Source organism: Scophthalmus maximus, chromosome 12, assembly GCF_022379125.1.
Source record: "Scophthalmus maximus strain ysfricsl-2021 chromosome 12, ASM2237912v1, whole genome shotgun sequence".
Taxonomy (NCBI): domain Eukaryota; kingdom Metazoa; phylum Chordata; class Actinopteri; order Pleuronectiformes; family Scophthalmidae; genus Scophthalmus; species Scophthalmus maximus.
The window spans coordinates 3,007,012-3,027,853 of NC_061526.1; the positions used below are offsets into that span (position 1 = coordinate 3,007,012).

At 40.9% G+C, this 20,842-nt stretch overlaps 1 protein-coding gene across 20 annotated transcripts in view; it reads left to right on the forward strand.

Annotated features, from left to right (window-relative positions):
- Nucleotides 1–20,842, forward strand: part of LOC118288653 (adhesion G protein-coupled receptor L3-like) — a 192,960-nt gene that overhangs the window by 63,088 nt on the left and 109,030 nt on the right. For all 20 annotated transcript variants that reach the window (XM_035615117.2, XM_035615134.2, XM_035615195.2 and 17 more), the window contains exon 4: nt 10,017–10,230. In XM_035615117.2, the coding sequence (XP_035471010.1) occupies nt 10,017–10,230 (214 nt within the window). The remainder of the gene's footprint in view (nt 1–10,016; nt 10,231–20,842) is intronic.

A 20,842-nucleotide genomic window follows, 5' to 3' on the forward strand; every position in this document is an offset into this window, starting at 1 on the left:
TTTACATCTAATGGCTCTTGTGTGTGTGTGTGTGTGTGTGTGTGTGTGTGTGTGTGTGTGTGTGTGTGTGTGTGTGTGTGTGTGTGTGTGTGTGCGCGTGCGTGCGTGCGTGCGTGTGGACTATTCTCAACTGAGATGGAGAATACCGTAGTGAAGATGTCTTTTTAGGGAGGTGGGGGTTGAGGGCAGGAGTCATAACTTTCACAGACATCTCCCTATGCCTGAGATCCGACAAAAGACCAACTGTGTCAAATGGGAAAAATTACAGGTGCACATTCCCCAGTGGTACACGCCTCTCGCCTCCCTCTCTCCACACACATTAACACTTGCAAGTAAACACACACACACGCACACGCACCATGCCTCTGTGATCACTGCCCCTCGTCTGGTGGCGGCGGGAGGAGGGGGAGGAGGAGGGGGGTGGATTAGAAGGCGATCCTTTTTCACCGTGATAATACACTCCTTTCTCTGCTGCGAGATGGACTGAGGAAAGGGTTGAAACTGGAGAGGCAGAGTGAGCGATGTCATTCCGCAGCAGGCGGCAGCATCCAACAATATGGCATGCCATTTTTTATAGGCCCACTGCAGATGCTTCTCAGCTGCATGTTAGCACTATGCATACACTGGTGAGTATTTTGTACTGGGGTCTTGGTGAAGATCACCACTGGGATGTCCGAATTCACCCCTTTGTTTTTGGCTTGTCATAAATGAGTCAAATCAGATATAGTTATGCACATTCTGCAGCAATCGGTGCAAATTTTAAAAAAGACTTAATTCAAATTCATTGCAACATTACACTGCTGGTTTTCATCACTGGAAGCAGTGGGTCAAATGAGGCGATGCATCCCCCTGTGACACATTGCCCATGTCAAGCTAAGTAATTAAATCCCCCTTCAACATGGTACTTCTGTCAATGGGGCATACATAGACATTTTCCTCCATTAATGCATATATAGAAATTTTTCATGAATCAAAAATGTTTGGACCTCCAGGGAAAAATTCTAAATGATTTGGGTCCTGGAGCATGGTTGGAAATTACGGGCTCGGAGATGGAATTTCTGAGATTAAATGGAAGTTCTACTGACTGTGCCTTAAGTCTCAAGGTAATGGAGTGAAAACCAAGCCAAGTATTCAAAGGGGTTATCCATCCTGTTGCTGATCTTTGAGCAACAAATCGGAATGGCTCAGTTGATGACTTGATGACTGGTGGTTGCGGGACCATTTAAGATGGCTCTGTATGCTTTTTTTAGGGGGAACTTGTGACCTTCTGCCGCAGCGCAGTCCTATTGTATCTGGCATCAGCGCCCTACACTTGCTTGTGTGAATCCATGTGCGGCACGTTTGGCCGGAAACCTTGCGCTCCTTCCTATTTCATGCCTCTTGGGCTTGTTGTCGAATTTGAACATGCCACATGTTCAGTGCTGCGGCCAGTTGATTTTGATGCGTGCGCGCCACGCACATGTTGCTTCATACAAATTCACCACTCATTATGTCCACACAATAACTCCATATCTGATACCTGTCACTTCGACTGCGGGGAGGAAAGACGATCAAAGGAGATGAGCGTAGCCGCGTGTCTCAGATCGAGCATAGCCACCCAGGCTAATTCCAGCAGTACTGCCTTGATTGCACGCATATGGAATGACTTTTCTTTTCACCCTGTGGGTGGTTGAGAAATCATCGTTTTTTCAGATTTGTTTCACAGGTTTTTGTCTCGACACCTTTTTACTCACTCTCTACTCCTTGCAACCTTTTGTTTCACTCTTATCATGTATTTTCTATTCATCCACCTTTATCGCAGTGTTACTCACAGATTACTTGCCCATCTTCTCTTTTTCGTTTGCTCCAATTTCTTGTCCCTCTCTGTCAGTGCTAACCATTTAGTTTAGCTTCGACCTAACACAATTAGTTCCTTGGCCCATCCTCTCATCTCGTAGCCTCGCACTACATTATGGAACCACCAATATGGTAAATTATATGGCTTTTCCCATCTCAGAGAACAGGCTGGGGCACAGGGAGGTGATTGACACGGGAGTGAATCAGTGCTGCAGCTCAGGCAGGAGGACGTGAAAACAACAAGCATGTGGGTCTGATTTTTAAAAAAGTACAAAAAAGCCTTTACCTTCAACAGTGTCACATTTTGTATGTGTGGGGTATGCACTAGAAGGCAATATTCCCCAGGGAGAAACTCCCCCATCCAATGCATAATGTATTAAAGTGGGAACATGCACACACATGTAAGAAAGAACAAACCACATCGGAGGTAACAAAAGAAGCCGATTGCAGTAAAGCACAGATACAGACGGCCTTTAATCTGTTGATGCCACCCGGTGCATCAAATTTCACCACCCTTTGGGTTCGTACAATATATAGGGCAAACCCCCCCTTAACTGTTCCCCCACTTCAACCTTCTATTATTTGTACATATTCTAACACCTTTGAATTATGTCTCATAGGGATTCAATGTGTGCATGTATAGTGTATAGATAGCAGTTCTATCATCTAATGCATGTGTGAAGACATCAGGGATAGCTGCAATAACACCTGATTAAGAGTCTAGTACTACATATACACTGCATATGTGATTAGAAATTAATATTTTTTCCATTACTTGATACTATGAATGTGTGAATTTTGAGAAAAAAAACATGAAGGTATGTTTGTGTTAAACAAAACAGATGAACATGCATGAAATTATATTTCAATTTTGTCACTTAAATAATTTTTGGTTCTTCATTATGTAAGTAAACATTACAGCACAGGGCTTTAATTGGTATTAATTCATGCTTTTTGCCCCTCGGATATTACACTGCAGTAAAAGAAATTACAGTTGCAGGAGTGTGGGGAAGAGAATTGGTTTTATTTTTTTTAAAACGCTCTGCTGCAGAAGACAAATCATTACAATGTTTTGGTCCTTGTGCAGGGATGCTTTTGATAGAATGGAGTGCAAACACATTCACACAAGGACAACGTGAGAGCTAGCTTTAGTTTGTCTTCAACCCCAAATTCCAAAACAAGGCCAGATATTTTTTTCTATTTACAGCTTAAATGAAGCACAGAAAAGGAAATTTCATCTCAAGATTTCATCAACAACCAATATGCTGCTGCACATATATTGTGTTACTGTTTCAAGTACAAAAATACCATCCTCTAACTAATTATGGGCTATTGCAAGTACAATTGATGTGGAGTGGAGTGAGAAGTTGGGTTAATTTAGCCATTTTCGATTGATAACATGCCTTTTTTTTGTTATCATAACAATCAACAGGTACAAAAATAATGTTCCATGGCACAAAGTTATCATTTATCAGTATGGCTGTGACAGCTGGCAAGATGTGAAACTGATTGCCAGCATGTTCATCCTAATGTGTTATTAATAAAGCTATAATAAGTAGAGCCCCAGGGATCTATTCAGACAATGATATTGCCTTGTTTTTATTCATTACAACATAAAGGATTCTCTAAGTGTTATTGTCATTGGTTTGTCATGTATTTAATTTGATAGTACTACAAAGAGCTTTTTTATTTCTTTGGGTTGCTATGGCAATGACATTTATATCCACATATTTGTTGCTTCCTAAAGTTAAGAAAGAGAAAAGAGGTTTACTATGTCATGTTTACATTTTCTGCGAGGAAGGTACATCGTCTGAAACCCACCCATTTTTCCATAGTGGTGTCACTTCTTTTACTTAATGAAATGATTAAATTCCCCCACCACACTGCTATACTGTATTATGTATGCGCAAAGGTTTTGGAAATGGAAAAAAAGATGATCCCTCCGTGGGAGACTGGAATAAGGAGGTACTGTATTTTAGCAACGATACTTTTGGAAAGAAAATGTCCTGCGACAATATCAGATCAACAAAAGTAACTTGAATCTGCGGGCACCGAAACAGCTACGTCAGGATGTTCTCGAAAGCAAGCATGATTTTTTTTATTCATATCAATTACCTGGTTATGTGTACTTTATCTTGTCTGAATACTGAACTACGTCCGTTTCTGGAGAGCTTCAGATAAGTGAGCTTGCACTGCAGTTTGTCTCCGCTTTCCGTGCTAAACGTAGCCTGGCTTTTGCCTCCAGTGTGCTGTTAGGCAATTCCATTTGATGCTATGTGGGAAAAGACGAGTGAGGGAGAGACCTCTCTCCCATCGCACAAGGCGAAAATCAGCCTGTTGTTTCTTTTCTTTGACCTCAATTACTATCAGGGCATGTGTTACTATAGGGGCATGTTGAGTCATGCCTGTGTGCGTGCGCATGGTGTGTGTGTGACAGGGATTGTGTTCATTTTAGCCTAGGAGGCAACATACAGTAGGTGGGGGCCAAGGTGCATTAGTCTTGGCTGAAATGTTCCCTTCTGTGATGCCGGCACATTGTGGGTGGGCTACCGGAAGGAGGGAGAACGAGCGGGAGGAGGCAGGAGGCAATGAAAGGAGAGGAAATGGCAAAACGATGTCAGACATGACGGGAGCTGAACAAAGCCCAGCTCACTGTCAGGAGCCACTGCCTCGACAGCTGCTGGCTCCACAGACTCACCTCCGGCTTGGACCGTCTGACAAAATGCCACTTTGCCGATAGGAAGCAGGACACACACTATCTCTGCTCTGTTTACACTTAGGAAAGGACAATTTGAAAATGACTAGAATTAGCTCAGAGTTGTACCCCCCGCAAAACATTCTGTATTTTTTATAAACAATACAAATGACCAAATTAAATCTGACGAATTTTAATACAAAACTGCTATTGTAACACTTAAGGGAGTCACAGATTTCTTTTTCCTATGAAACAGTTTGCACACAAAGTGGTTTTTACCATAAGACTTTCTTCCGATTCCCACTTCCCATTTCTTTCTTTTTTTCTTGCCACAGCTATGCACTTAATGAATTGAAGTAGTGATTAATTAAAAGGAAGTGCTTGCTGGATGGAAAGACGCTTCACCTCTGTGTTCTGAGTATGTGAATCACGCCTTTATGGAGTGATGGCGGGTTTACTTGTATTTGTTACTCATGCGGTGCACAAACATGAGGTGACTGTCTCCTGGAGCTATATCACAGGGGGAAGATGCTGTGCTTTGCAGATTTCTCTTCGTCTGGCGACCAATTTATTAACTTTCACAGTTATTAACTTTTATTGTGTCAATACATCGTTACAGAGGAGAAGAAAAAGTGCAACACACCACTACTCTGTCCTGACTGCTGTCTTGTCAGTTGGTTGATGTTGCATGTGGCTTCTCATGAAAGAGGGAAGAAAAAAAATGGATCAAATATATTCACTGTTTGCGGAGGATGATTGAATAAGGTGCAGCAGTTTATTACAGCTGCACAGGAGCTGGTCCCCCTTTTGCTATTTTGTTAACACTGAAGTGCTAATTTCCCTCCAGGCATCAGGGGCAGTTTGACTGACAGTTTGAAATCTGCATTTGCATGTTGCTGCCCTGCAAAAAACAAAAAAAAGCTCCATCGTTCTTTCCCCTCTGCTGGGATTTGCAAGTGTGTGGTGTGTTGCCAATTAATGTGTTCAAATGAGTGTCAGTGAACGCGAGTAGCAGCAAAAACAAATGGCTCGTTCATGCGCCGTGTTGACTGGATATCTGGATCCTGTCACGATGAGTAATGCTAATTGTGCTTAGCAGCATCATTGGTCAAAGTGTCATAACCCATCAAGTCGATTTGAGAAGTCTGTCACAATCATTCCTGTGGTGGGCTCATGGATTCGTCATTACAGGGGTGCTGTCTGTCATCCACTTGCATGTTTCAATCAAATGGCTTATTTAGGACCAGTTTTTTTTTCTTTTCTTTCAAAGCCGTGAAACTTTCTCAAAAGTTGTCTGACCAATGTAAGGAAGAGTGATTGCACCGATTACGAGTGTCAAACTCTTCGCATGCAGCACAAACATTGTATTATTGATGCTTTTCCCCTAAATGCTCGATCTGCAGAGTTCTTTGACAGCTCAGTTCCTGGATGATGTTGCACCCCGTGTAAAAGCCTTTGAGATTTTGCTTGCCTTGGGCCATATGTAAACGTAATTTACTACAATTTGCTTGAACTGTTTCTTACTTCAAGATAAATAATCCCTTATGCATCATTGAAGATGCGATAGTTTTTTTTTTTGTTTTTTTTTGCCAGTTCAGAAGATTTGTCCCCAAAGTTGCAAATTGACTTATTTAATTATTTCCTCGCCGCAAAATGTGATTTTTTTTTGCAAAATAGGAAGTGGGTGGAACAGGCTCCCATTGGTCTAATCAAATAACGGTATCCAGCTAATTAATCACTAGCTCTGGGGGATGAACCCACCCAGTGAATCTCAGTAGAAAAAGAGACATTTGATCGGTTGAATCAGCTTCCTCGCCTTCTCTTCCTCTCTCTTCCATTTATCCTCTGTTAATTCAGTAGAGTCAGAGTTCATTTGAATCCCCCCCCCTCCCGACACACTGAAACACTCACGGAGTTACTGTATCTGCAACAAAAACTCTGAGCCTCCTTTTTAAGAAATCAAAAAAAAACTGGATCTTCACAGATTAATAGACTAAACATTTTCCCCCCGTACTGGGAACGTTTTTGGCACTTTTTCAGACTCTTGCCTAAAATTGCAGAGAGCACAATTATTTATTGGAAAATTATCCAATGTGTCCCGGCTTATCCACTTCAGTTGAAATGTGAAAAAGATCTTAAAACCATGTTTCTCTTGTTGAGAGCACTCCCAGACATCCGTTTATCCAAGTGACGGTGGCTCATTTAGTCAGGGCTCATTGTATTCCAGTGTGGTGGTTGAACTCCCGCACATTTTCCCCTGGAGATGAAATGAAATACAAGCCCCCTGAGGGCCCCCGTTTCGTTACTAATGAAGACTTTGAAATGCCATTGTTACTCTGCTCCAGCCACACAGTGCCCGCTGGGTCGGGGAAGGTGATGGGTCTGAGCCCCATGTCAGTGACCCAAGAATAAGCTTGGCTTTTAAACAGCGAAATATCTCCTGTCTTGCTCAGTATCGCTATCAACAAACCCACTATGAAAACTCCAAAGCATTTCCCCCTCGGTGTGAATTTTAAAAGCTCTGCGGGGGAGCGACATTTTCCAAATGACCATTTTTCTCCCTGACCTTTCTGTTGCCCTTTTTGGTGTGTAATTGCATTTTTTTTATATTCATTTGTGAATTATGTCATTTGCAGGCGTCATGATTAAAAACAGTGCTCTGTGGTGTGAAAGTAATGGAAAAATCCGGCGTGACATATACAGCTTTCTTTCTTCAAACTTCTACTTTTCCCACCCGTATTCAGCAGTTGTCAGAAGAATTATCCAGCGAGAATCTGCAGTGAAAAAAAAAGAGATACACACTGCATATAAATGCTCCCCTCAAGAAGTAGCTGGAGAGGTAGGAAGCGAGATGAAGTGACCAGAACGGGGGAACTTAGATCAGAGGATGGACTTTCAATAAGAGTGTTTCGATTTTCGATAGCTCTGTCAATGATGTGTGCAGGTAGACAGCGATACGTGCAAGTGGGACAGGATGCCTTCTCTGGCACCCGCGGAATATGAGCCCTATCAATCACCGCCTCCGGGCACAAATGTAATTACACTACAGTTGTTGACTAGCTGGGTAATCCGAGACGTCACTGGCATGCATTTACTTGCTTACATTAGGGGATTGCTGGTGTCCACGTTGACGGCATTGTTTATTTTAATGATTTTTTTTGGGGCCACTGACATGAATTCAGCCATAGTCACTACAAAGTTAGAAAGCTAATATCAAGTTTTGGGATTTTCCAGCAAATGCAGATCACATTAATCCATTTCATAATAGAACGTTGTTTTTTTGTGTATTTTTCTACGCTTTGGGTGGCAGCTTGTCTAAAAATAAAGAATCCACGCACAAAAGCAAGAAAATCAATAAACGGAGGTAAAATTGGCCTTTTTTCGAGTCAATTCATCTTTCTGTCGTTTACTGAAGTGCACCTGCCTTAGTCAACTTATGTTCTCTCTTTTCTTTGCTTTTGTTAGTTTCAAAGAAGTTTGGTGCAATCCAGACCAGTAGTTTTCAGGGGGTGGAATAAATCTTCCCATTAAGGGGAGGATAATTGATGGCTTTCATCACCACATGGAATACAAGTATTCCAATGTGTGATGTTTCAATGGCAAGTGGGCTTTACTGTGTTGGGGCTTGAATGATTGAGACAAAATCAAATGACGCGACGATGAGGGGCTGCTTTTGTTGTTTCACCTCAGTGTGCGGCTTTGTGTTGTCTTGTCTTGCATTATTCACGTGCACTGGAAGTGATACCTGGCATTTAAAGAACTGGAAATGGCAGATTGTATATCCTCACAAAAATGCAATTTAAAGACCGCCTATGTCACCTGCACCTGTACAACATATATCATAATTTACAAAAATAATAAATACCTATTTGCTTTTGGTCAAACTATGAACTATCGATTAGAGCGAGGTTTAAAATACCCCAACCGGACTGGGAAGTTAACCTAAAATTACACTGTCAAACGAGAGTGACGATCTGTCATTTTTGTTTAGCCCTAGGTAGCAGCACAAATGCCAAACTAGCGAACTGAGGTTAATTTATACGTCTAAAAGACTCATGAGAACAAGCTCATTAGTAGTATATAGTCACAGCGCTGATCTTACTTGCTTCTCATGTATTTATAATTTAATTTCATATTTATCTTTAGATTATTTTTTAAAATCTTTTTTAATGGGAAATTTGAATAGTTACAATTTCATGACAACGGGGAAAAGTCTATCTGCTGATGATGATTATGTTAAATTGTACAAAGCTCCAGTACTACTTCTTAATGGCCCTCAAACATTGTTTTGTAAGTTATTGTTTTCACCTGCTGCTCAGGACTTGGAAAAGTGTCTTAAAGAGTCTCGTTCAGGCATTTATTTAAAAGACATTATTTATTGGTGCCAGGGTGCATGTGACAATTAATGACAATCATGAAATTGATTTCCGTTGATATGGCCTCGCCTTATATTCACATGTGGAATCAGGCTCTCTTTGCCTTTCTCTCTGTCCTTCTGTCCTCTTGATGAATGTGCACACTGCACGTCATCCAGCTCAGACACTTGTCTGAAAGGATGTTTATAAAAAAACTATAACTGCCACAGTCCTCCTACAGTCACTCAGACCAATGTTTACGAACCTCGCTCATTTTTTATTCTCGCTGTAAACACAGAACTCCCCCAGTCTGTTGTGCATGTGCCTGCTTCTGGTGCGCGAATCTAAGCCTCCACAGACGTGCGTGGGCGTGCACGCGTGTGCCTGTGTCAAGGAGAGGGAACACAGGAACCTCCAGGCCGCCGCCGCTCAGTCCCACTCGGCCTCTTGGCCGTTTTGGCTTCACAATAAACAGAAGATTTTTGCCAAACAGACTCTCATCTTTGGCTTGAGGCAACTATCACCTCCTGCCTGCATGTAGCTTAACCGAGGTGCACCATGTCACCTTAGAATATACAATGACTGAAGCAGCTCTTATGATTTATAGATTCTTGTCTGGGGGGCAATTTTTAACAATTTACACGAGACACCCTCTGCTGGGGTTTCTTTGTCGCTGTGTATCTGTCTCTAATTTCTCAGCTGAATGCCCATGTAATGAATGTGTATTTTCTCAGCGCAAAATGCAAACACCATGTCTATTTCCTTATGTTTGATTTGTGTCAATCTCTCGCTCTCTCTCCATTCTTCTACCCTCTTGAAGAGGGCCCTTGCTGTATTGCTCATCCTCCCACTCCAAACAAGCAGCATCCTGTCCGCCCACACTCTCAGACCAGGGTGGACAACCACTTCTCATCTGTCTCAGTGTCAGACCTTTTGATTACAAGTCCTCCCATCTGTTCTCTTATTTCCCTGCAGGAATATAGCGATTCTTTTATACAGCGCGGAGCTAACCGCAACGCCAGCATAAAGTTCTTGTCATACTTTAGTGCGGAAACCCTTTAACCAAGAGAAAAGGAATGATTTCAAATAACTAATACGTTCCATTTGTTTGTTTGTTTTTTCCTTTGCAGCTTTCAGTCGAGCACCCATCCCCATGGCAGTGGTAAGGAGGGAGCTGTCCTGCGAGAGTTACCCCATCGAGCTGCGCTGCCCAGGTACCGATGTCATCATGATTGAGAGCGCCAACTACGGTCGCACTGATGATAAGATCTGTGACGCGGACCCAGCACAGATGGAGAACACAAGATGTTACCTACCGGATGCCTACAAGATCATGTCACAAAGGTAGGAATACATTTATACTTCCATATACTCTATATCAATGGTTTAAGCACAATGTTTACACTATATTTTCTGTTGTATATAGTTTAGATGAAGTACCTTAACAATAATAAAAAAACAGCTCCGCTATTAAGTCTTTTAAAGGTTCTATCAAGGATAACACTGAATGATAGCCACAAAAAGGTGTTGTTTGGGGTCTTATTCAAAAAAGTGGAATGCATATTTGCAATTATGAATATGTACACGCACACGACAACACTCAGTCACACTCACAAGCAGAATTTGCTTTATACTGTTAAGTAATCGGCTTAAAAGAGAACCTAATCACTAAGTCCTCAGGTAATGAGATGCTGTAACTCACACCTGAGGTTTGCAGAATCAGAAATGAATGTGCTTCTGCCTGAGACTGCTTCATGGAGTAGTAACTTCTCTCCTCAAAGGAGGGAAATACAAAGGCTTTTTGTGGAAAATGTGGCATTTATTATTTAAATTTTTATGTGAAACATCACAGTCTCAATAAGATGTACTGAAAGTAGCTGAAGTACCTTATCTCAAAGTATCTCTTATTCTTGGCAAGTTTGCCTTTCCTTTCCTTTTTTAAAAAAGGGAAAACCTAGTGTAAAGCTAACAAACCCACTCTTGGTTTTAGAAAATAAATCCACAAGCCTTCCTCTTTTACATGGTTTAGTAACTTATCTATGTTATGGATTGGGTCAACAGTCCCGGTAAGCAATAAACATATGACATAACCCTCACCATACGTGGCTGCTAGTCTATACCGGCTGCACATTTCCTCCAACACAAATCAATGTTGATTTGAAATATTATGAATACATTATCAGTTATTTGTCAGAGTACAAATGTGCTCGATGAGCCTTTCTGCCAGATGTGAGCCTTGTTTGCCTGAGTTATGACCCTGCAGTGCAGAAACTGGAACATGGAGACCTATTAGTCATGGTAGATGGACTGTGGTCAAACTATGCTTTGGCAGTGTAATTGATTATTAACATTAAAGTAATATATACATGAGTTTCAGGATTCTAACCAAGTAATCTGGACTCAAGACAACGAAGAGCTCAAGGCGAGTGTGGAGTGAATATATGCATAGTCAAACTTGCATAGTCTTTCCGTTGACTTATTGCAGCACTTAGAGCAAAATGAAGACTCCTCTCGTGGATATCATTCTAAGTCTGGTTTCTCTTTCCTTTGAGGTCAAAACACCCTTCAGCGCTCAGAAAGAATGGAGTTTATCTAAATTGCTACTTGCCGTGGACATTTGTCTATCTTTTTTTATTTCCAAAGCTTAACGTATGTCCAGTTCCAAGCTTTAGTTCCACATCATGGTCTTTGAGAATTCTAATGGAACCGTTGGGCTGTATCAAACAATTGCTCTTGGCTTTTTTAGTTTGGCGCCACAGAGTTCAGATAATCAGTTGGGTGAAAGGCAGCTGATGGGAAAAAGAGAGGTAGTTTGAAACATGTTGTCAGATAATTGATGCACCCTGTGGCTCCCCTTGTTCTGCAGCCGCCCACTCAGACTAAAAAAAACCCTGAAGGAATAAATCAATGGTTCCGCTTCTGTCAAGAACACAAAACTAACAAAGTACCAAGGAAAAGCATATCTCTTTAGCATCTCGTTGCTAAAGGGGCTTTTTACTGGTGCTAAAAGCTAACTACAGCGTGATCCAGAGCCAGAGTACTTTGTCTTGGGAGAGGAAGTTACTAAGTGGATGGAAGGTGTGGGTGGTATGAACTGAAATTGGGTGGAGAGGGAGGGTGCCAAAGTAGAGAAAGAGAGTTGTGGCTGTAGCAGCACATCTACCCATTAGCATGTGGTGGTTAGCGCAACAAACAAAAAAAATGGATTGCCGCCCCCGACTTTTTCATTGTCGAGCTGTCAGGGCCGTTGCTAGGTACCTTTGGCTAAGCTCATTAGGGTTAAAAAGAAAATGAAAACAAGAGCAACAAAACAGAGACAAGCAATTTGAACAGAGAACGTCTTGTGATGAGGCGGAGTTTACAACCAGGGCACAGAGACGTGACTTGATATATTTGTTGTTTAGACGCATATTAAACATGCATCAGCGAGGAGGAACTGATATTTTAATGTATAGCTGAAATAATTCAGTGTTGCTTTCAGATTTATACACCGTTGGCAAAGGACTTTGTAATTGTAAAAAGTATCATACACACAAACGTATTGTTTTATTCAGTAACTTATCACCTTTGTAATCTCATACTCTTTCTATTCACAATGCAGTATGTTTATTAATCTCAGGAAACAACCCAAATAATTTGAATTATTTAATTAAGTATCCAGTATCCAGACCCACTTAATTTTTTGTTGTATGTTCACCTGAACACCTGATATCCGTTTTTTTGCCGTTATCCGTCTCTACATTTGAATGTCCCGCTTTTCATGAACATGATATCTCAGAAACTAGTCGTGGCAATTTCTACAAAACCAGCACACATGTTCCCTTACAAACAGGGATGAAGTGATTAGAATTTGGTGGGGAAAAGTCAAGGGGCCATAACTCAAGAATTAATTAGCCAATTATGACACATACACTTACTTAAAGCCTTCACTGTGTAGACTACATATTCTGGACAGATACCTGTACCTCTTGACTGGTTGAGAGAAGCACAGAACCATGAGCCGGTAGTCCTAGTTTAAAACAAACACAAACATGCATTTTAATAAAGCCTCCTTACATATGTTTTCTTTTAATAAATTAAGCAAGATTATGCACTAATAAACCAATAAAGCCTTGTCAGTGTCCTCTAGTGGACAAACTATGTAATGCCGAAACAATTTCTAAATTACATCAAACGTATCCTTGGCATTTCTCTACTATATATTTTTTTCAGATTTTGAGGACAACATTAAGTGTACTCCAAAAAGGTCAGTATGCATACTAACAATCACTTGCTGTAAAATGTCCCTCAGTACAGTGCACAAAGGAAATTAATGCGGCACTCACAGTTGCAAAAAATAATAGCTGATATCTAACAGAATGTATCAATTTTCCTGGTGCAAAATCATTTAAACTGCATACATTCAGTTTTGTGTGGAGTTAGGACAGTAGTTGGTTCAAAGATTGGAGACTAATCTAATTTCAGTTTTAATTTCCCCCCCAAAAAAGGACACAGTAGTTGGTTCAAAGATTGGAGACTAATCTAATTTCAGTTATAATTTTACAAAAACAAACTGGTTTAAGTGTAATAATCTGAACATTACTTTAATCTGGTTAAAATCTAATTAGCACCTCTAGCCTGTGTCTACCTCCTGCCTCTCCTGTAGGCACCAGTTAAGTCGTGGTTACTGGCAAGCATAGTAGTTAGCATTCACATTGCGTCTGAAGATGAGCCAAGCGGCTGCCGACTTAGTCTTTTTGCCAGGCTCGCATCCATCACCGGCAAATGCCCAGTCATGTCACCGATTCTCGCGGGCTGTCAATACACATTTAGGCAGTTCAATCCCCCTGCTCCCCCAGGCCACTAAGAGAGACCCATTGATATTCAGCTATCAAACGCAAGCACTGCCTGTGCCAGTTCAGAGGGTGTATACTCGGCCTCCATGGCAAGGTGTTTTAAGTGAGAGCTTATAGCAGCAACCAGTACGTTAGTGATAGCGCGCCACTGAGTTTTGTGAGTGCTGTAATGCATCTCAAAATGAAGGTTGTCTCGTGCCATACTCAGACAGGGTGAAATGAATGGGTCTCTTTCATCAGCCGTGCCTCCTTCTGCCGTGAGCATCGTAGCCGTGCATAAAGCACAGCCGCTGGATAAACATGTCACCTATAGGTGGTGTCGTGATGCAAGCTCGATGGAGGCTAATGACGCTCTTATTGAAACATGCTTGCTAGCGAATAGTAATTGGGCACAATTTGATTCCATTTGCATAATGTACCATGCACACACACACACACACACACACACACACACACACACTAACACACACACACACACACACACACACACACTGCTGTCTGTGATTTTGAAATCATTGCTCTTTCCTTGTGGGATATTTTCGGAGCTTATTGTTTGGGTGTCTGTTGAATCTGCCTCTCTGCAACACATGTCCAGATGTAGTTCCACTTCCCACTGTTTAAATTCGCTGGAGAGGCCGGACACTTGTGTTATCAAACCACAGTGATCCTTTTTCTCATCACGGCCCCAGTGTCCCTTTTCTCCCCTTTTTATTTTATTTTTTGTCTTCCCCCGTTCCCTGCCCCCAGGGCGGAGTGGCCTTCACGGCCAGTAATTACATGCTATATCAAAGCTATATATCACCTGATATCACAGGGGACCTCAGCAGGCACCTTAAGGGACAGCTGATAGCATTGTGGCAGGCGTGTGCATGACCCCTGAAGGAGAAAAGCAGGTCAGGAAGGAGCAAACCCTAGATACCCCAGACATACACATCCAAAAACTCATCCTTGTTCAAGTTTTCATTTTTTTTCTTCTTTTTTATATATATCTCCTCTGTGTCGTTTTGTATCACTTACACTTTGTTCTTCAGTGTCTCTGGGCTTCTTTCTATTATCAGACTTGTCATGGGACAAAGACGAACAAAACATATTTTTGTCTTCTTGCATTTTGTGTGTATACACATGACAAACAATAAAGGTCAATAGACATGACCGCTTGATGAGTCTCTTGAGGACTATAAAACTAAATTAATGCAACCTGTGGTTTGGACCTGTAATGGCTTTTGTGACAGTTGACATTTGACAACCTTCCTGTTAATGACATTAATGTAGAAAACAAATGCCGTCATTATTTACCTCACCACACTTTGACTGGAATGCATGAGACAAATGACTCTGCACCTGTAGGGAGAAAACATGAAGACAGAGCGACAAGAATGATTGAGGGATAAGGAGGGAAAAGCAGATGGATGGATCCTTTGTCCTTTGCAGATGATCTTTCCCATACGTTCCAGTTCTCATTATCCTTGGCTTTTGACCTCATTTCAGAGTTGAAGGATTTGATGAGATATTTGTTTGAGCAGGGGAGTAGGATTAACTAAAGAATCCCCTTCGGCTCTTTGCCCATCTTCATTTAAATCCCCTCATTTCGAGCAGGATGTTAGGGGTGTAGGTTCTTTGGGAAGAAAAGAAGAAATCTGACGTCTGTTCTTTGCCAAGTTGCCATAAATACTAAGATGTTGAAATTGAGCAGACGTTCACATTTTTTTTCACAAGTGAGTTATGAAAGTCATTAATTTCTCAATGAACTTCATGGAACAATCTTAGTGATTCTAGATGACTAATTCTCGTATTTAGCCCCGGTAGAACTGGCTGATGTACCAAAGACTTTGACAGTTTGATAGTGTTCAGACAGGATTACAACAAGTAGTTAGATATCTCCCCCCCCCCCCCCCCCAATTCATTAGTTCATTGATTCATTTATCAGTATGCCACCATAAAAAGTAATCTGGCTGTTTGCACGTACTGTAATGTGTTAAGTGTTATGAAAGATTCTGTCAAGTGGCACCATGGGAAATGTAGCATCCAGTCATTTTGGAGCTTCATCTAAGTTTACAATACAAATTCAATGCTAATTTCTAGTTTTTGGTAACTAAAAAGAAAACCATCATTATTATCTTTCTGTTGCATGTGTTCCCAATGTTTTTATTTCATAAATTAATTGTTTATTTTTCTACTTTTGTTCATGTTATTTTATTTATGTGAAGCACTGCACAAATTGTATAGTCTTCCATTAAAGCAAATAGACAGCTTCCATTGACATTAAGAGAGATGTTATCACGCTGAGCAGATGTGAGAGGAATACCATCATTGTTCATGCATGGCCCCCAAAGCTAAACCGCAAGGGGCCTGTCTCGTTTAAAGGTAAGGTTTACATAAACATTGAACTCCCCAAAGGATGAGATGTCACATGAATAAAATGCATGACTCTAATATTGGAAGTGCAAATATGACGCTGGTGCTGCTTTATAATAAAGGTTCTATGAGACAGATTGTAATAAAAGTGGCTCTGTAGTCCTTCATTATATGGAATGATTCACTGCGGCTGCTCCAGTTAGGGATTTGTTTCCTACTGGGCCACTCAACTAGAAATACAAAGTAAATTCATGCACTTAACAGCACATAGAGTATTATATTATAATTGAGTGCATATTTTGCATCAATCACAAAGCAGAGTTTTGACGAGGTCCCGACTACAAGCCATTTCTATACAACCTCCCTCCACTTTTGCAACAGTCATTGGTTTGTCTAGTTTACTCCTGGTTGCAGGCTGTTTTTCCGTGATACAATTATGTGTTGAGCACCTGACAATTACTGAACAAAAGCATGACTGATGAGCGCAGCAGGGGGCAGGGTCTGTTCGGTTTTCCAGCCAGCCTTAATATACAAAAGGACATCAATAAAAGCTCTGACAGAAAGACAAGATAAGGACAGCCTTTTGCTCTAAAACAAACATCCCCCCCAAAAAATAAACACATTTCAAAGTTCTTTGGATTACTGTTGGAATTTGAACCGCCTTTCCATCTTTCCACCCCTTCTGCCCTTGTGTAACCCTCTTCTCGGTAAGACTTTTTTCTACTTTTTTCCCACATTCTATTCTTTTTTCCTGCATTCAGTGACATCACCTGACATTCATTATCTTGTCAGTTGTTTTTTCCCCCAACCCTACTCCAGTCCTCTGTGATAAGAACCTGCCGCTTTCAATTTTGGCCAATTAGTCGCTGTAAGTTTCAAAATTGCTGCCTACCAGTCAGCCTGGCTCTAAAGCAGTGGCCATACTAGACTCTGTGGTAATTAGACGGGGAAGGAATCTCGGGGTGGCAAATGGGAAATGTTTAAGGACATCTCCCAATACGAAGCGGCGGAGTGGCATCTCTCAGGAGGAAGTGATAAAAAAGGAGAGGATTGACTCCAACCAAGCCAGTGGTTTGAATCGACCGTTTCGATAGGGCATCCATTTTTTGATTCCAAGCTGAATGCCCTGTAGACTTTATTATGGCCCTACAAGATTTGCTCTTTGCCAAAGAATCCAAAAGTTTGTGAGTTTTTCAGAATTTTTTTATTCTTTTTATTCTTGGCCTCCTTCATATTACCCCCAGGAAGCTGGGAACTGGTTGCAGGGTCTTCTGGTGTCCGATTAATAGCAGTCATGGGGGGGGTTTCACTAATCATGGGGTTTTATAATGTGCTAAAAAATGGAAGTATGAGGCCTCAGTCCATTTGTCAGCTATGGGAGTGAGTTTCACTTGGATGAGTCCAAACAGTAAAGAAAGGGTTAATTCAGACAGGAGCAGGTGGTTAGTCAGAGTGCAGGGAGCAGACTATGCTTTTTCTTCCCTCTATCTGATATTTGCCTTTCTCGGCACTGCGGTCCATAGTCTTTCATCCTTGTTCTTCTAGTTTTCTGCTTCTTCCCTTTTTAATTGGCAAGTGGGAGTAGCCAACACACACATTTGATGTCTACTGCTCAGCCTCTTCCTTCTGCCCTGAAGTGCTGGATCCATTTTTTTCCTCCAACATCGAGGGGGCATGCGACTTCTGCTGACCTTTAATAACTTTGCTTGCTATTCATCATCACTCTCTCAAGATAAAAACAACATACGTTGATGCTGATTCATGTTTTGTTTTTTTGGAATGAGATCCAAAACGTCTTGTGGCTCTTTCATCCCATCAGTCTACCAATTTGCCACTAAAATTACTTTTTCTCTGATGGCATTCTTTCAGATTAATATCTGCCTTTGTAAAGAGGTAGTATTTTAGTTGAGGGTCTGGCTAGAGGATGTCATCATGAGGAATGTCAGCTTGATGACAGTTAAGTGAACCGAGTCGATGGCACTTTATTCTAAGTTAAGTATTACTTTTTTGCAACGCTTTTATCCATCTGTATTTTCGTCCTTTGGGCAGCTAGCAATATAGTGTAATCCAAGCCCCATGCAAAGGAAATGAGGTGTTGGTATTTTGGTGAACTCACAATATAGACATTATATTACATATAGTTCAAAGTGACAATTATTAAGTCAATTTACAAGTTCTCTCTTTTCTTTTCTACGCATCACTAAATGATCTTGGGACAGTTTGTCCCCGCCAGTCTTGCCACTATATCCTATTTCAAAAACCCCTGGGTTGCCAGGGGCAACAGCTGCGTGAGTCATGACCTTCCTTTCAACTTGTCTGGCGCGACTGGTATTGAAATTGATATTGGTCAAATGCTTTTTAAATGGCATTATAATTTTATGCTGCAGTGTTATGACTGTAATAGTTTGGATTAAATGTGAAAGGGGTGAGCAGGCAGTTCATCTTTAAAAAATAAATAATTCACAACTCTGTCTGTATATCATGTAAACAGGATTATAATAGAGAATTGTTTGTTTATGCGATCATATAAACAGCTTAAACAAACTGCTGTCTCGGTTTTGGCAGGGGTAGCCTTATCATTGCAAGTAAGCATATCTAATTGAATCCAACCTTATTAATCACTTAAGTGAAACAAAGGCAAACATGGAAATAATGTAATACATAATTCATTTAATTTTACTACAGAGTCAGTGTGCAACTGGGGATCATTGGGTTGCCAAATAAAACTTTCAGTATCCCCACAAACACAGAGGTACTGTACATCACCAGGCTTACGTGCTGTGTAGTTGCATCTCTCGATTGTGAATCTCCCAGACAACAAAATTAGTATCCCACCACACTGCTCTCGGTTGAGGGAACCAATTTTGTCAATCACCACTGTGTTTTGCAGAGCAGTTTTAAAATGTAAATGGCTTCAAGATCCTCTTCCCAGCCAGCGGAACGAAGACCACACTTGCCTGGACTTTTTTGAACAGGTGTTTATCTTATATATTGGAATTATATTTAATGTTGTACCTGTTTTGTCATGGTGTGGCCTTTTAATAACTAATGGTATCTAAAAAAACTATTCTATGGTACCTAAAAAAACTCTTCTTTTACTTTGACCGTGTTTGGTTTGTGTATGCTGGGACATTGAGTCGAGTCATGTCTAAGCACTGCACAGCTCTTCATTACTCTTTCAAGAGTCAAACTTCTCTGTCTCTCAATAACAGGGCACTTACTTGTGTTTTTACTTCAGTTGTACAACTCTCAGCATTTGTCATGGATATTTAAACTGTGTGATTGAATCCTGAGTGATTTTATGTCTATGTGAAGGGTCATGTTTGTCATCTGCGTTAGTTGGTATTGAACATTGCTTGCAAATGACTCATCTTTAAGAGTTCGGGCTGCGACGAGGTACTGTAGTCCCACTGACACGATGGATGACTCAAACTGCTTGGCTGGGAAAGCCTCCGGTCGTTGCTCAGCCCAGCATTACGGGGAACTTTCTACCTCTCTTAATCTTGCTATCTTCCCCTCTCTGTTTCTCTTTCCCTGTCCTCTCAATTACTGTTTGACTTTGAATCCCTGTTGCACTCCTTAGCTGTCCTTTTTATATTTTCTTCGATTTCACTTTAATGTTTCCCTTTGTCTTTGTGTCTTTGTCACATCACCTTTTTTCTAATTGGCTTATGCTAGGCATGAATGAGTAGCCAGGATTCAAATTCTCTGAGTGAGGTACATGTGAGGGCAGCTAAAGTGGGATCTACATTCATGCCACATGCCCCCTAACCTTAGTGAGATGAAATCAAGGCAGCGAGACAAGGAGCAGTTTCACCTTGTTTCCTTTGTGACTCTCTGATGGCTGCCTACGGCCTCTCAAAGGGCCTGTTTTATCAGCCTGGTCTCGTTCAGCCACGGTCTCTGCTTCCCTATTTTCATTTTGGCAAGAGAATACATCTAGAATTGTGTTAAAGATAGTAGTTTCTGATACGAGTTTATGAAATTACAGTCTTATGATGAATGTGATAGGGGTGTTTGTGTTTATCTGGGGAATGAAAGTGTTTAAAAAGATCTTGGAATCTTGTTATTTTCTTTATCATATAAGAGTTCATATAAGAGGTTTAACTGAATCCTAATCAATTATAATTGTGCAATTCTCCCTCTGTCTGATCTTTGATGGTTGGACTCACCTGCATGGTAAATATGAAATGGAAAGTTATAACATTATATTTAAATCTTCAACTGAAAAACTGATGACACTCTTGCAATCAATGTTTCATGGCACAGTTGCATAATTCACTTTGATCAAGCCCAATCAGATGAATATTCATATAGTCTGTAACTCTAAACATACGCAGTAATCGGTATGGAAAAACTCAGCAGTGGACTTCTAGAGGGATTTTGTTGTAGTAAATTGTGTCCATGTCCATGGCAATAGAGGAATAGAGCAATTTAATTAGGCATCACTTGTCACTGAAGTGACTGACATGGTTTAGATTGTTCTGATAATCACAGCCAGGATAATTGGCCATTTGTCACCAATGACATCATCATGTAATGGCATTTAGATGACATTTGTGGCCTTTCACTTCATATTTGTGACCTTTGTCATGGCATTAAAGTCAAAGAAATTTAACTCCAATTATACATGTAGGAAATTTTTTACAGCACAGTTCACAGTAAAAGGGTGCAAAATAAAAATACAGTTAATTTCATTTCATAGTTGTTGCTGTGTGGACCGCCTCTTTCTTAGCCTTGAGTACTGCCTGGCCTTCCCCATTCAT